Here is a 17,468-nt window from a genome sequence, read left to right as displayed (position 1 = left end):
TTTAATTATAATAAAGCTACCTATGTTTAATTTGTATTACATGGTTCTTTATACAAGTATAAGTAGCTGCCTATTTCAGTTTTTCTATTTCAGCTAATAATAATTCAATTTTTTGCTGCTGGTTCTTAATATATATAATACAATTAATAACAAATATAGTTTTATAAATGTGCATGAGACAGGGCTGAACTGCCCTGGATCTTAAATTTGACTAGCAACATAGTAATCACATAGAGGGATGCCCAAGAAACATGCGATTGCACATGGAGTACAATTCTGCAAAGTGAGATGTTCAATTCATATACATCACACATGCACAAAACAGAAATATGAAATAAAAGTGCCCAAAAACTAGGTATTTCGCCTCTTTGCACACAGCTTGAAAAAAAATCATGATTTTTGACGGGCTCCAGTGTCCTTGGTACTGGGTGTAGAAAAAGTAGTTGTAATCAGATTTGTTGGAATTTTGTGCTTTTTTAAAATGGAAATGCATGTCAAAACATCTGGAACATATGAAACTGAGCTTTTCTGAAAAAAAGTTCGAAATTTTCAAAGTTTTTTTTGATTACATGAAGTTTAGTCAACATAAATTTTGTTGACAAAACTTGGTATTTCACTCTTTCCAACTGTATGAATGAGTAAAAAAAAAAAAAACTTCTTCTCCACCTTTCACAAGGCATATATATTTGAATGGACTAGAAGGCATCAACACAGGAAAGAATGTTTAACAAACATTAGCAGCAATAGATGTGAAAAATATATGTAACAAGAGATCATAACCACAGTTTTGTGGTATATCTTCTGAAAACTGTTATGAGTAAAGATAAGGGTACAAGCAGACAAGTGTATTTTCTATGACCTATGGGATCATCTTTCACATAAAACTGAAACCATATTTAATCTAATTAGTAAGTTAGCTACTTACTTGCAGGACAACCTGAGTGCACACCAGTAGCAATGCTTTGGATGAAGATACTGTCATCACTCCAACGAGGAGCTCCAACAGCACGGCACTTCTGGCTCTGCTTGTCCCAGGCACAATATGGATCTTGCAGTGCAACACATTCACTGTTGGAAGAAATGGATTTAAAATACAGCACCTCATTATTCTCACAGATCTGATACAACAATTGATAAAATTTATTATCCTCCCTCCATGTGGGGTTAGAAATTGTATACAAATGAAGCAAACCTAAATGCAACAATGAAAGGACAGCCTCAAGGAATGGGAAACCTTTAAAAAGGCGCCAAGTAATGCTGCATTAAATAATTTTATGACCCGTGTGTACTTTCAGTATAGGAAACTAGATTATCAACATCTGGATTATACCAACAGCTGGAATTCCTCCCCACAGTGTCACCATAAACTGCCTTGGTGGAGGTGAGGATAGCAGATTGTCATGTAAATTATGGGACTGAATTGATTGCTGTGTTCTATGAGTGTTTATTTTTCATGTTTCTACACTCTGACAAAAAAATTTGGAATTTTGATGATCATATGCTAAATGGGTGTAGAAAACCATATTTAGGCTGAGCATTGTGGAAGATAATTTATCATTTACCTGGTGAATGGATCTGACATGGGTCTAGTGTAACTTCTCATCACAGAAGAATTGTGTATTATGATGTCAAATGTTTTTGTACAAATGAAGTCAATCAAAAATGTCTGTATGACATCAGTATAGCTATCAAAATTTTCAACTGATTAATTTCATACACACTGAACAACCACTGGAGGAACAGAATGTGTCATCTTCAGGGAATGGATTGATCAAATCATTTAAAACAGAATTTAGTTAAAAGTGACAAAAAAGATGAATTATTGGTGGATAAATCTAGATTTAATCTACAAGATTTACATCATCAGTGCAACAAATTGTTAGTGTCACAATAATTTATCAAATGTCAGCATTTCTAAATGTTTTCTGCACATATATCAAAATGGCAGAAAAATTTTATTGACAAATTTGAGGTTATGTTTGTGGGAAATGAATAAATGGGATTTATGTTTTGCCACATACATTTTGCTTCACTTTTTGCAGCATCCTCAGTGGCAGGGTGTGCTGGTATTGCACTACATGTGTCCTACCTTTTCTGCAGACAATGGTTGAATAAACAGAGGGAAAATCTGAATGGCAGAAGACAAACATAACCCAAAAACCATCAATATAATATTACTAGCAACTGAGGATCGATAGGTTGACAGTTGTCAGACAAATGACTTGTATATTATCAGTGAATATGACGGGGGAAAATTGAATTGTTTCAGAACATCGATGGCCACGTATATTACTCCTAATATTTAATACACAACCACAGTGGAAATCATTCAGTATCTGACAGCCTCTGAATTGCACTCGTAATACATATAAAATGAAAATAAAATTCTCCCTCCCCCTCTCAATCCCTGAAGGGGGGGGAGAGAGAGAGAGAGAAAGGGGGAGAGGGAGGGAGGGAGAGAGAGAGGGGGGGGGGGGGGGGGAAGATTCCTTCTAGGCATCTGAAAGATAATAGCTGCCAAATTTTATCAAAGCAAAACTACATTATTTAAGGATACATGAATTAGTACCATGCATTTAAAAACTATCCAAGATTCTGCATGGTAAAATTAAAAATTAGCTACATGTGCTTTATCATTCCATTTTTAATCCTCCAATGTGCACATGATACTGCTACTTTGGATTACTATCCACATCTTTTCTCTCTCTTTACTTTCTTTGTTCAGCAATAGAATTGACCTTTTCCTTATATGCTAGATCACTATCTCCTCCAATTTTTAAATTTACATACATATCATAAATTATGCCTTTCAAGGCACATTCATGTTTTGACATCATGCATATTCTCTAGATATAACTGATCTGGATTTTTAGAACTCCTACATTGATTGTTCTAAAGGTTTCCATACCCTAATAAAAGCAGTCACGCTATACTGAGAGAAAAATAAAAAAATAAATACAATCAATATCTCCATCATGGCTGCAACAGCCATTTACAGTAATGACTGAGTTTGCACACAACCTTGTGATCAGATGCTACCGATTCCCAGTTTGCAATGTTAAATGGCGCAACAATTTTCTCAGATGTCCTTTTGAGACTGCTGCTAACATTTCTAGTATATTCCCAGTTAAAATCAATATGCCACCTGCCTGCCACTCTCTCTGAGCAATGGGTCAAAGTGACATTGGTGATTGCAGCTGGCCTACGCGTGTATTGGTTCCCACACTACACCAGAAGCAACACTTGTGTTGTATATTAAATACCCTGTATATTAACACATGAAAAGTAATTTAGATGTAATTACCACAATAATCTGTAAGAGTATTAGCACTAGCCATTATTTGTGGTTAGTAAACTTTACGTAACAGTGTGCAGGGTCTGCTTTATGGAACACAATGTATAAATGAATTTCATCACAGCAGCTGGCAGTGGTAACTTAAACTAGAAGAAGAGCAGCAACATGAAGGCTAATGCAACTTACTGTGATGATATTTGATTTTTGGGGTGCTCAACCGCGCGGTCATCAGTGCTCGTGCAAAGTCCTAATTTTTTCATAGTCCAATTTTTTTACACAGTCCAATCTAGTCACTCTCACGAATAATGATGAACATGAAATGATGAGGAAAACATGAACACCCAGTTCCCGGGCAGAGAAAATCCCCAATCTGGCCAGGAATCGAACCCAGGACCCTGTGACCCAGAGGCAGCAACGCTAGTCACTAGACCACAAGCTGCAGAATCTAAACTTACTGTATTGTTACACATGTGTATATGCCATGCATCATTCAGCTCATGTGAGTGCTTGTCTCTTCTAATTTTTGTTCATTTTAATCACTGGTTTTATACATTATAAAATATGGATAAAAACTGTTAATCACAAATTGCATATGTAATTTGAACTCACCTGCAGGACAGTATTTTGTCAGAATAGCAACGATGAAGGCGTAAAGCTTGGACTTCTGTGTCAGCCACAACAACAAGGCGTCCATCAGGCAGTGCAGGATCGCGGACGACTTTCAACCCACGAACGGGCATATGGGTGGGGAACACCTGCACTTCTTCAATGACAACTGGTGATACACGTTCTGTTGTATCTGCTGCATCAGCATTCACAGCTTTTATCACTTTACCATTATCTGCAACATAAATTTAGATGGAATAGTTTATCACAGGCTGAAAATGATAAAAAATACATTGTTTAAATGCTTAGTATAGATGTCGATAATATGTAAATCCAGTTTTTAGGGTATAAGATACTAGATGAACACATCAGCTTTCACTTGACTAATCAATCAGCAATAACTCTTACGAAACAAATAACAAAAATAGTTTTGTAGTTGTACCAATACCATATTTTATGGACTATAAGACACTACAGACTATAAGATACACCTTGATTTTTAAGCAATTTAAAGAAAGATAACATTTTTACCATTCTTATTATTAGATTGCAAAGCCATGCTAAAACAAAGATTCTTAGTTTATAAAACTGAACTTATCATGAAAATCCATGAAAATCATCATCTGAACTTTTTTCTTCTTCTTCTTCTTCCTCCTCCTCCTCCTCATTTTCACTGTTGTCCTCTTTATATACAGACGGTCTTCACTGCCATTGAGAGTGTTACTTACGCTGCACTTCTTCTCTCACTTTAGACCACTTCTCTCACTCTAGACCACAACTGTTTTGTCCACTGATGCACTTGTTGGATTGTAGGTTGTTTTAAAGCTCTCTTTGGCATGAATTCATGTTTGGTTTCAGTCATCATCCATTTGTTCCATTCCTCTATCACATACAATTCAAATGGTTTTTCTCTGTCTCAATTACTCTTTCACAGAATTTTTGAAATTAAAACTAAACTGATCCAGCACAAGAAGAGAACTCTTCTTCAATAAAGCACCTTTCCTTCTCTCTCACATTCTATTAATCTTTAATTTCATACCAGCCTTGTCCATCCCACTCTTGTAATGTACATGAACAACAACACTTGTCAGTATTTCAGAAGGTATTAGCATTGTTTTGCATTTGAAAATGATCATTGGATTAAGTTTAGTACCATCAGCACAACATGAAAGGACAACAGCGTAGTGCATTTTTTCGTGTCCACTTGTTTTTACAGTCAATGTTTTACCACTTTTCATGGCAACAGTTCTGTTACTCAGCACATCAAATGTCAGAGGAGTTTTGTCCATCTTTATTATTTGGCTTAGTTCCACACTGGTTTTCTTTCAATGTTGAATAATAAAGTGATGGAAAGACAATATTTTCTCTTCATACTCTTGTGGCATTTTATGAGATATTTTGGTTTTGATTCATGTGCTAAGTCCATGATGCTTCATAAACCAGGTAGCACCAACCTACTCTATCCTTAAAGTCTGTTAAGTTCCATCGTAGTGCTAGCTTACGGGTACGTATTTGAATCATTTTTGTATTAATTACAATGCCATTTTGATGGCGTCCTTGAATCCAATTCACGATGCCCTCTACTTTAGGCCATTTTGCATTCAGTTCTCTATTTGCACATTTAGTCTTCCTCATTTTTTTCTGTTGGTGGAGGGCTGAAATGCTGCTAGTTGCTCTGTTTTCATGTAGTTCTGTGTATGCTATTACTTTCAATTTGTAGCCCACATCATACAAATACCTTTTATTTTTCCCCCATTACAGACCTAGCTAATAATAAAAATATTTTATTGGTGCCGATAACAGAAATCACTTTCAATTTGTCTGTAACAACACATCGTATGCTAGACAGAGTCCTGGATTTGTAATGGCGGGGCAGTGTGAAGTTACATTTTGGTCGGGAACCCAATCAAGACTTAAACTTAGACATAAAATTATAATTAATGACAAAAACAACAGAAAATATTAAGCTTCTAGAATGTATGAACTCCAGTTTAGATCAAGTGACTCTTTTATATATGCCAAACAGGTTGTTTTTTTTAACACTATATTTAAAGAATTTATCAGATAAAAGAATGCAGCAAGCAGTAACAAAATGATGATCTACATGTTGTAACTACAAAATTGGTGGTGGTGGTGGTTGTTGGGATGTTTAAGGGGGACTAAACAGCTAAGGTCATCAGTCCCCCATTCCAAAAACAAGCGAGACAAAGTCGCAGAGCAGATAAAACCCCAAGGGGAAGGAGACTGCCCCCCCCCCCCCCTCTCAGGTGCTAAAGAACACAAATTAGGCAACGAACACTACAGAAAAGAAGAGTACAGACGAACACCAGACAGAAAGAAATAGAAGAAAAGAAGATGGCCGGAGACTGGTTGACTGACCACGACAACAAAAAAGGGAAAGAGTCAATACAACACACTCAGCTGTTGGCTGTAATACGATGCAGTGGAAGAGGTCATATATTAATGTTTCTGAATATAATTTTAAATGTTCCAAAATACTGTCAAAACTACATTTTACTAACAGTCAATACTGTATACTAAGCTGGAATCAATACATTAGAATGTTAATTGTTTAGTATTCAAGAGCAGAAAGGATAAATATTATTTACTGTTAATATCTAATTTGTAACTTTAGCAGCTAGTGCACAAGATTTGTTATTGAATATCCAGGTGTACAAATGAAATATTAGTGGAGGTATACTAGCACAATACTATGATCTCACAGCAACAGTTACCAGAAAATAAAGGACATGGCAAACAGCAGCAAGCAATTAACATTAACCTCCACAAACCAATATTGACAATGGTAAGAGGGAAACAATAAAAAAGGTCAAGCTAGACAGATATTGAAATTATATTCTGAAGGATACCTGAAAATGTAGAAAATCAGCTTCAGTTTGCAAAATATTCTGTGCTTTGTGAGAGAAAACACTGAGGGGAGTAACATGACTCAGGCCATCTTTCTGTTTTATAAAAGAGGTGCAACGGAGATTTGACAGTCTTCTACAAAGAAAAATACACAACAGACTAACAGCACACGAAGAAAAGAAAGAATCAGATAAACAAACAAAGAAGATATGATATTAAGAAAGTTCTAAATAAAATGAGAAGATGGTAAGATATCAAACCTGAGAACATGTATGAAGAAAACGAAGGGTCAGGTTAAAGACTGTTACAAAAATATTAAAATCCATTGAGAGGAGATTATGCAAAAATCCAAACACTGAAGTTTTTTGTACTGTATATAAATGATTGTTCTGCCATATAATATGTGACTTGTTTGTGCAGATAGTTTTTGGACCCTTTTATCTTCAATGTAAAATCTTACAACATTTGGATGATTTTTTTTTTTTTTTTTTTTTTTTTTTTTTTTTTTTTTTTTTTTTTTTTTTGGTGGGGTTTAAGGGCGCTCAACTACTGAGGTCATTAGCGGCCAGTCACTGTTGTTAGAGCACATGGAATCTAGTAAAACTCAAGGGGATGGGGGAGACACCAGAAGGACCTGACAAAGATGCAGATAAAATAAGTAAAAAGGTTAGATGTCTTTGGACAAGCCAATCAAAGTTATAAAATGCAGAATACGAGCAGCTGCTTGAGCGTCATCAGCTAAAACATCTGGTAAAGTAGATGGCAGGGACAGGACAACACGAAATTGACTAAAACGGGGACACGACAATAAAACATGGCGCACTGTTAATGCCTGACCACAAGGGCACTGTGGGGCTGGGTCACCGAAGAGCAGGTAGCGGTGGCTAAACCGGCAATGCCCAATCCGCAACCTGGTCAGAAGGACCTCCTCTCGCCGAGATGGTCGGGAGGAGGTTGTCCAAGCAGTTGGGAGCAGTTTTACTGCCCGGAGCTTGTTTCCTTGGAGGGATGACCAAGCATCCCACCACAACGACACAAGCCTCTTACATACATCCCCACGAACGTCAGATGACGGGACACAATGGGAGGCTGGCTGAGGCAGGAGGACTGCAGCCTTGGCTGCAGCATCCGCAGCCTCATTCCCAGGCACTCCTACATGTCCGGGAACCCACAGAAAGCTGACAGGAGAACCATTATCAGCGAAAGAATGGAGGGACTGCTGTATCCGTTGAATCAAGGGATGGACCGGATAGGGAGCTCCAAGGCTCTGAAGAGCACTGAGTGAGTCAGAGCAGAGTACATACGATGAATGGCGGTGGCGGCGGGCATACTGAACGGCCTGATGGAGAGCAAAAAGCTCGGCCGTAAAGCTCGAACATTGGTCGAGGAGCCGGTATTTAAAGGTGGCGGCCCCGACGACAAAGGCACAGCCAAACCATCGTCAGTTTTGGAGCCATCGGTGTAAATAAAGGTGTGACCGGCAAGTCGAGCACGAAGTTCGACAAACTGTGAGCAATACAATGCAGCCGGAGTACCCTCCTTCGGGAGTGAGCTGAGGTCGAGATAAATATGAACCGGAGCCTGGAGCCAAGGTGGTGTCGGGCTCTCACCCTCTCTGAAGGTGGTAGGGAGGGCAAAATCCAATTGTCGAAGCAGGCGACGGAAGGGGACTCCGGGGGGCAGCAGGGCAGACACATACAACCCGTACTGACGGTCGAGAGAATCGGCGAAGAAGGACTGGTAAGAGGGGTGGTCGGGCATAGACAACAGCCGGCAGGCATACCGCCACAGCAGTACGTCGCGCCGGTAGGTCAATGGTAATTCGGCAGCTTCAGCATAAAGACTCTCGACAGGACTAGTGTAGAAGGCTCCGGTCGCAAGACGTATCCCCCGATGGTGGATGGAGTTGAGCCGGCGTAAGAGGGATGGCCGAGCGGACGAGTAGACGAAGCTCCCATAATCCAGCTTCGATCGCACAATGGACCGATACAAGCGAAGCAGGACAGTGCGATCCCCTCCCCAAGATGAACCGCTAAGAACTCTGAGGACATTAAGGGAATGTGTACAACGGGCCGCCAAATAAGAGGCATGTGGAGACCAACACAGTTTCCTGTCCAACGTGAGCCCTAGAAACTTAGTTGTGTCCACGAATGGGAGAACAACGAGACCGAGATGTAAGGATGGCGGAAGGAACGCTTTATATCGCCAAAAGTTGACACAAACCGTCTTCTCTTCAGAGAACTGGAAGCCATTTGCCACGCTCCATGAGTAGAGGCTGTCTAGACAACGCTGAAGGCAGCGCTCCAGGAGGCATGTTCTCTGGGCACTGCAGTAGATCGCGAAGTCATCGACAAAGAGAGAGCCTGAGACATTAGGTGGAATACAATCCATAATTGGATTGATCGCGATGGCAAAAAGGGCTACGCTCAAGATGGAGCCCTGAGGCACTCCATTCTCCTGGAGGAAGACGTCGGACAATACGGAACCCACACGTACCCTAAACTTTCGATCCGTTAAAAAGGAATCAATAAAAAGGGGCAGGCGACCGCGTAGGCCCCACCTGTGCATAGTGCGGAGGATACCTCCTCTCCAACAGGTATCATAAGCCTTCTCCAAGTCGAAGAACACGGCTACCGTTTGACGCCTTCGCAAAAAGTTGTTCATGATGAATGTCGACAAGGTCACAAGGTGGTCAACAGCGGAGTGGCGGCGACGAAAGCCGGATTGGACATTAGTAAGTAGCCGTCGAGATTCAAGAATCCAGACTACCTCTACATCTACATCCATACTCCGCAAGCCACCTGACGGTGTGTGGCAGAGGGTACCTTGAGTACCTCTATCGGTTCTCCCTTCTATTCCAGTCTCGTATTGTTCATGGAAAGAAGGATTGTCGGTATGCCTCTGTGTGGGCTCTAATCTCTCTGATTTTATCCTCATGGTCTCTTCGCGAGATATACGTAGGAGGGAGCAATATACTGCTTGACTCTTCGGTGAAGGTATGTTCTCGAAACTTTGACAAAAGCCCGTACCGAGCTACTGAGCGTCTCTCCTGCAGAGTCTTCCACTGGAGTTTATCTATCATCTCCGTAACGCTTTCGCGATTACTAAATGATCCTGTAACGAAGCGCGCTGCTCTCCGTTGGATCTTCTCTAACCGAGCATTAACCATGCGCTCCATCACCTTACAGACACAGCTTGTAAGAGAAATGGGGCGGTAACTAGAAGGAAGGTGTCTATCCTTCCCGGGTTTGGGTATAGGAACAACGACGACGTCATGCCAAGGCATGGGGACCTGACCTTCGGTCCAGACGCGATTGTAGGTACGAAGAAGGAAGCTTTTGCACGCCGGAGAAAGGTGCGCCAGCATCTGAATGTGAATGGCATCTGGCCCCGGAGCAGAGGACCGGGACAGTGCAAGCGCACGTTCGAGTTCCCGCATAGTAAAGGGGACATTATAAGTTTCCAGATTCAGCGAGTGGAAGGAAGGTCGCCGAGCCTCTTCTGCCTCTTTCCTGGGAAGGAAGGCAGGGTGGTAATGGGCGGAGCTTGAAACCTCCGCGAAAAAGCGGCCAAAGGTGTTGGAGACAGCCACAGGATCAACAAGGACCTCATTACCTGAGGTCAGGCCAGGTACCGAGGAGTGGGCCTTAATGCCCGACAGCCGGCGCAGGCCACCCCAAACGACGGAAGAGGGAGTAAAACTGTTAAAGGAGCTGGTGAAAGAGGCCCAACAAGCTTTTGTGCTGTCTTTGATGACTCTACGGCATTGCGCTCGGAGTCGTTTGTATTCAATACAATTCGCCAACGTAGGATGGCGGCGAAAGGTGCGTAAAGCACGTTGTCGAGCACGGATGGCGTCCCTACAAGCCTCGTTCCACCAGGGGACGGAAACGCGATGTGAAGAAGAGGTAGTACGAGGAATGGAACGTTCGGCAGCATTGATGATAACAGCCGTGAGGTATTCGACCTGACTGTCACAACTGAGAAAATCGTGGTCCGGAAAGGTCGCCAGGGAGGAGTAAAGTCCCCAGTCAGCTTTCGGTATGTTCCAGCGCGAAGGACGTGGGGATGGGGTGTGGTGCAGGAGACGAACGACACAGGGGAAGTGGTCGCTCGAATAGGTGTCAGAAAGGACGTACCACTCGAACCGACGGGCAAGAGTGGTAGAACAGATCGAGAGGTCCAAGTGGGAGTAGGTATGAGTAGAGTCCGAGAGGAAAGTCGGGGCACCGGTATTGAGGCAGACAAGATTGAGATGGTTGAAGACATCCGCCAAGAGTGAGCCTCTTTGACAGGATGCAGGAGAGCCCCAAAGGGGATGATGGGCATTGAAGTCGCCAAACAATAAAAACGGCGGGGGAAGCTGAACGATCAGGTGCATCATGTCAGCCCGACTAACAGCAGATGACGGTGGAGTGTAGATGATACAAACTGAAAAAGTAAAAGCAGAAAGAGTAATACGGACAGCTATTGCTTGGAGTGGGGTGGCCAATGGGATGGGATGGTAATAGACATCGTCCCGAACGAGCAACATGACCCCCCACCATGAGCTGGGATACCGTCCACAGGGGTGAGGTCATACCGCTCCGAGGTATAGTGGGTAAAGGCAATACGGACAGTCGGGCGCAACTTGGTTTCCTGGAGACCAAGGACGAGCGGACAGTGCAGGCGGAGGAGCAGTTGTAATTCCTCCCGATTAGATAGAATACCTCTTATGTTCCAATGTAACAAGGCCATCGCTAGTCAAAAAGTTGGGGGAATGAGACGGGGGAAGAGCTGGTCACCTCGACGGCCACGGAGGGCCAGGTTGCGAGGGAACAACGCTACAACCGGCGGGAGGCGGATCCGGTTCCATCGAGTCGTCGCCAGCTGCGGCCGCTGTCCCTGGTTGTGTAGGAGGGGCAGCATCACTTGCCGACGAGAGGCCAGCTGAGCGCCTGGCAGCAGAGCGTCCCGGCGAAACTGAGGACGGCCGGGAGCAGCGACTCACGGATGGAGCGTCAGACGAAACGCGCCGGGGTGGAGAGGGGGATAGAGACTTCTTCTTGGAGGCCTTCTTGGAAGGCCGAGGAGGCACAGGGATGGTGGGCTGGACCCGAAGAAGGTCCTCACGCACGGGGTCCGTTTTGGAACGCCGGACCTCGGAAGCTGGGGTCCAGAATGTTTCCCCGATGGACGCCTGAGAAGAGGATCGCTTCTCAGGTGGCGGGGGGAGAGGAGGAGGAGGAAGGGTGGCCCCTGGGGCAGAGGGGGCGGGGGCCACGGGGGAGGAGGATTTGGAAGGGAGGGATTTGGGAGGCGGAGGCAGAGCCCCCTGAGGGGTGGAGGAGGCGGAGGGGGGACAGGATAGGGGTGAGGATACCGCGGAAGGAGTGGACACAACTGAGGCAAACAAAGTGGTCAACGGCACGGGATGGAGGCGGTCATACTTCTTCCTGGTCTCAGAATAAGAGAGCTGATCCAAAGTTTTGAGTTCTTGTATCTTCTTCTCCTTCTGATATGCGGGGCAGTCTGAGGATCTAGGCGAGTGGATGCCAGGACAATTAATGCACCGAGGTGGTGGGGTGCATGTATGTTCCTCACGAAGAGGACGTCCACAATCGCCACAAAGGGGCTCAGCCTCACACCGTGACGACATGTGCCCAAAGCGCAAACACCGAAAACAGCGCATAGGAGGCGGGACGTAAGCTCGCACGTCGCGCCGGTAGCACATCACCTTTACCTTCTCCGGTAGAACGTCACCCTCGAAGGCGAGGATAAAGGCCCCGGTGTCGATGCGACGGTCTTTGGGGCCGCGCGGGACTCGCCGGACGAAATGCACGCCTCGGCACTCCAGGTTGGCCCTGAGCTCCTCATCAGATTGTAGCAGGAGGTCACGATGAAAAATAACCCCCTGCGTCCCATTTAGTGCCAGATGCGGGACAATGGACACTGGGATGTCCCCTAGGCGGTCGCACGCCTGGAGCGCCGCCGACAGTGTGGCGGAGGTGGTCTTGATAAGAACGGACCCTGAACACATCTTGCTGAGAGCCTCGATTTCCCCGAAGATGTCCTCAATGTGCTGAACAAAGAACATGGGCTTGGAGGTGGCGAACGTCCCCCCATCGGTTCGAGAACAGACCAAATAGCGGGGGAAGTACTTCGCCCCAAGCCAGCGGGCCTGTCCTTCCTCCCAGCGAGTGGCCAAGGGGGAAAGGGCAGGAGAACCAGAACTAGAAACGGTACCTTTTCTTTTGAAAGACTCGGCCGCAGAGCGACCTGATACATGTTGACGTTTCATCTGCGAAACGTCCACCCCGATACCACCCACTCCGACCAGGGGCTCTCCCCACGGGCGCCACCCAGCCTCAGCCTCAGCAAGGGCCACCTGGCAGGATGACCGTTGCCGGGAGTCCTGATGCCCCAAGGAGACGGGCATCTACTCCTTGGCCGACGTGGGGAGGGTGCAGCTCAGGTATCGGCAGTACGATCCCTGTGTTGTCAGGGGGCTACAACCTAGAGGGTACATGACGACCCCACCACAACGGGCTGGCTACCGTGCTGGATTTCTGGTGCCATGGAAAGTCCATCATGATCGCTGGTGCAGATGGGGACGCACTATGGGCGTAACTTGTACAACCCATCAGGTGTTTAGGCCCAATTTGAGGAATAGTGGGTATGGTTACAACGCCGGTACAATGCTGAGTGCCAAGGTCTTAGTGCACTTAGGAGCAGTGGTACACCATGTAAGGTGTCTTTCCCCAAAAGGCTCGTACTTCTGTAGAATTTTGAAAAATGGAGGTCAAACCCCAAGGGGGACCATCACATGGAAGGGCGAAATGGTTGAAACTCCTTTTAGTCGCCTCTTACGACAGGCAACACATTTGGATAATGAAGGGTGGAACTGTTTTAATGAGATTGCTACTGTTTTTGTTCATCATTGCAAATGCAGTCTTAAAGATTCACAAAAAAATGAATTGATATTTGAAACGTCTACTTACTGTGATTACATTTAGTGTCAAATAAAAAGATAATGTGCAAATCGTTAAATTAGATATTTTACTGGGTTACAGGCTACAACTGTCGGTAAAAAACAGACCCACCTAGACAGCCACTTGCAGAAGGATTTGGGGATCCACACCAGCCTTAGCTGTAATTCATCTGGTGAATTAACAAGGAGCACTAGTGTGCTGGCCAGCCTGGATGTGGTTTGTAGGTGGTTTCCATACATCTGACTGTGAATATCATTCTGTTGTTCACGTCCTCAGTTACACAAATCACAAACATTAAGAATTCAATTCTAATGTGAGGAAGGGGGAGGCAATGGTGGCGACAGGAAGGGCATCCGGTCATCCTCTACTAAACCCAACAATTAACATCCAACCACATGAAGATATGTGATAAATGTCATGAAGAAAGATTGCAGCAAAAGAAAGTGAATATTCTACAGCCAGATGCAGAACACTGTTGTAAAATGTATTCTGCCACACAGCAAGTATTAGATGGTTACCATCACAATAATGAAATACTTCTGACCTTATAATTCAGAACCATTCCTTCTTATTTATGACTACATATGTATGTTATTTGAACAAATAGGTTTGAGTAAACGGGACCACTTACCAAATAGCAGAAGCACCGAGTCATCGATTGGCACACGTAAAAATACACTGAAAACTTGATGGCTTTCAGAAAAAAATCCTATCCAGGTCATTACACTTTCCAACAAAAAACTTAATCCTACAGAAGTTTCAGTCCCATCCAAGGGCCTTGCCTTCAACCCCACACCAAAGTTTAACCATGTTATATTTGTCAAAGTCTTACTCTTCTTCTCCCAGTTTCTACAGGGGAAACATTTCTCTGCCACAAATCCCTCCAACTAAAGCCAACTTAATCCTATCATTGACTCTTACATCTTCCAGTTCATACCACAATCCAACTGTAATCTTCTCATCTAAACACTGCCTGGTCACCTTTCAGGAACTCTTAGCTCCAATGTGGCATCTTCATCCTATCAGAGGTCCCATCTAAGAAGACAAACCTTATGACAAAAGGAAGGGCAGCCATACACAACCTCAAAACAGACCCCGATTTAATCATCTTTCCTGGAGACAAACATTCCACCACTGTTATGATGCAACACAGTGACTACCTGACAGAAAGCTTCTGCCAACTGTCAGACACCTCCACCTACAAGGTCTGCCATAGTGATCTCACACTACAAATCCAACAGAATCTCCGGTCCCTACTGAAATCCTTAGGCCCATCCCACAGCCTCTCTTGTTTATTCATCTCCCCCCTCATTTCAATGACACCCCACACATCCACCTCCTGCACATTCCCCAAAATCTATAATCCCAACAACCTTGGACACGTCATTGTTGTGCTCCTGCTATAAGGATTTCTGTTCTTGTTGAGCAATTGCCTGAAGCCTAGCCATTCACATCAGAGATACTAAGCACTTCCCTCACAGACTTTTGACCATCCTTCACTTGCATCCCTACTCATCAATGTTGATTCCAGTTCCCTATACACCAACATCCCTCAGACCCAGGATCTTGCTGTTAATGAACACTTCCTCACTCAACGTCCTTCTGACTCCAAAACCACAACCTCATTCCTTGTACACCTTATCAAAGCCTATACAGCCTGACCACTCATGGACAGCCTATCTGCAGTGAAGATAATTGTCTTGTCCAGCAATCTGAAGGTCTCACAAGGACCTTCACATATGGGCATTACTATTCAAAGCTACTCTGCAAACACATTTTCCATGGCATATCCTCATACATCCCTAATCCCCCCCAACCACCCCCAAGAATCAACTACTAAGATGTGCCCTCTAATCTCTCACTGGCACCCTGAAGTGGAGCACATGAATCATATTCTTCACCAGGTCTTTGATTATCTATCATTAAAAGCAGAAGTGAGGTATATATTACCCAAGATCATCCTTACATGTCCTAAAGTAGTATTCTGTCAACCAATAAACCTACACAGCATCCTAGTTCATACTCATGTCACATCCACTCCCAACTACTTGCTACAGGGCTTATATCCCTGCAGAAGACCCAGGTGCAAAACCTGCCCAATTCCCCACCAGCACTTCCTACTCCAGTCCTGTCACACGACTACCTTATTCCGTCAAAGCCACCTGTCAAAGTGCCCACGTCATACAATCACTGCACAGCTTTTCCCATCAGCATGACAACCATTCAGCTGTAAACCAAAATGAATAGCCATCACCAAACTGGCTGAGCATGAAGTTGGACATCACGTGGCACAACATGCTGCTGAATACAACATGCTTAAGTTGAAGGGCTGCTTCACAACCTGTCCCACCTGGAACCTTACATCCATCAACAGCCTTTTTGAAGTACACAGATGGGAGTCATCCTTGCACCATCTTTCACTCCAGTAATCCTTCTGGCCTCAGTCTCCACTAACCCACTGTCCCCACATCCTCTACCCAATAATAGTTCCCCCCTTCTCTGTCCTGTCAGCCTGTCTATATCATCTTCATCATACACCACTCCTATCTTTTTCTCCACCCACTAACCCCACCCAAGTCCCACACACTAAACTGAAATCCTATCATTTTTCATATAGCTGGAGCACCGTAACGGCACAGCGATAGGTGTGTGTGTGTGTGTGTGTGTGTGTGTGTGTGTGTGTGTGGTGGTGGGGTCTGGCATGTGGTCTAGCTCATCACAGGATTCTTTTCCAAAAACTAGCAAGTCTTCGTTCCCTTTTGTGTGCCTGATTGACTCAGTGCTTCTGGAACTAGGCGAGTGGTCCCCTTTATTCCAAATCATTTACATTCTGCCAAAACTTTCCTTCCCATACTTCTTTCAGTAAATGTCTGATTAATCTACTCAGTTCCCCTCCTTCACTGTCACCCTTACAGCTACTTTTCTTGTTTCTACATTTTTCTGGGTTCTTCTTCTAACACCAGAGGCTACTAAAGTTACATTTAACTTATTTCCTATAGAATTCTCATTGTTATTGAACAAACTGCAACCAGTCACTCTTTTTCTGCTGACTTCCTTTTTATGATGTGGTCAAAGCCAGCCTACGTGTTATCTATAGTACAAGACAAGTAATTAAGTATAATTGTCATACTTACTGGCTACAATGCTGGAAAAGAAGTAGTGAATGGAATAAGAGTTCCAGCTCATGGAACACCATGCTATTTACTTTAAAATGGGAAGGAACTGACATGTTTTAGGTGCTCTCCTAAGCTGAGATTGTAACTGACATTCTTTCCCTGCTGCCTCAAAACACTCTCCCACTCCTGCCCCTTCAAATTGTATAAACTATGCTTTGTATAGTTCTCTCTGTGAAGCAACAAGCCACCTATTTTAACAATTATATGACAAAAATTCAGTTTTTATAAAGACAAATTTACTCAGATTCTTCACAATTACTAAGTCTAAGCAGCTACTCCAAGACAGTTACAGGATTCTGTAACCAAAAAAAGAACACTTACCTGTGCCAATGAACAGCACATCATATGCCTTGCCTCCAGGGGTTTTGATCTGTGGATCTACAGCTATCTGGGAAAATCGGTAGCTGTAATGTGGAGAATTTTACTAATACAAAAGCTGCTCTGAACCTCCATAAACAATAATCTGCTAATAGTAACAAATTTGTTATTAAATTTTAATCTTAGAAGTAGTAACTTTTATTTTCTTGACTCTGAGATAGTAAAATCCAAAAC

The 17,468-nt window shown here is 43.8% G+C and overlaps 1 protein-coding gene across 2 annotated transcripts in view; it reads right to left on the bottom strand.

Moving 5' to 3' along the window:
• Positions 1 to 17,468, bottom strand: part of LOC124797855 (semaphorin-1A) — a 909,059-nt gene that overhangs the window by 17,966 nt on the left and 873,625 nt on the right. For both annotated transcript variants that reach the window (XM_047260924.1, XM_047260925.1), the window contains exons 13-15: positions 17,238 to 17,320; positions 3,905 to 4,136; positions 926 to 1,068 (exon numbers count right to left, since the gene is read on the bottom strand). In XM_047260924.1, coding sequence (XP_047116880.1) covers positions 926 to 1,068; positions 3,905 to 4,136; positions 17,238 to 17,320 — 458 coding nt within the window. The remainder of the gene's footprint in view (positions 1 to 925; positions 1,069 to 3,904; positions 4,137 to 17,237; positions 17,321 to 17,468) is intronic.

The sequence above is a fragment of the Schistocerca piceifrons genome, chromosome 5 (assembly GCF_021461385.2).
Source record: "Schistocerca piceifrons isolate TAMUIC-IGC-003096 chromosome 5, iqSchPice1.1, whole genome shotgun sequence".
Lineage (NCBI taxonomy): Eukaryota > Metazoa > Arthropoda > Insecta > Orthoptera > Acrididae > Schistocerca > Schistocerca piceifrons.
The sequence above is the reverse complement of the archived record's forward strand: the minus strand, read 5'-3'. Positions and strand labels throughout refer to the sequence as shown.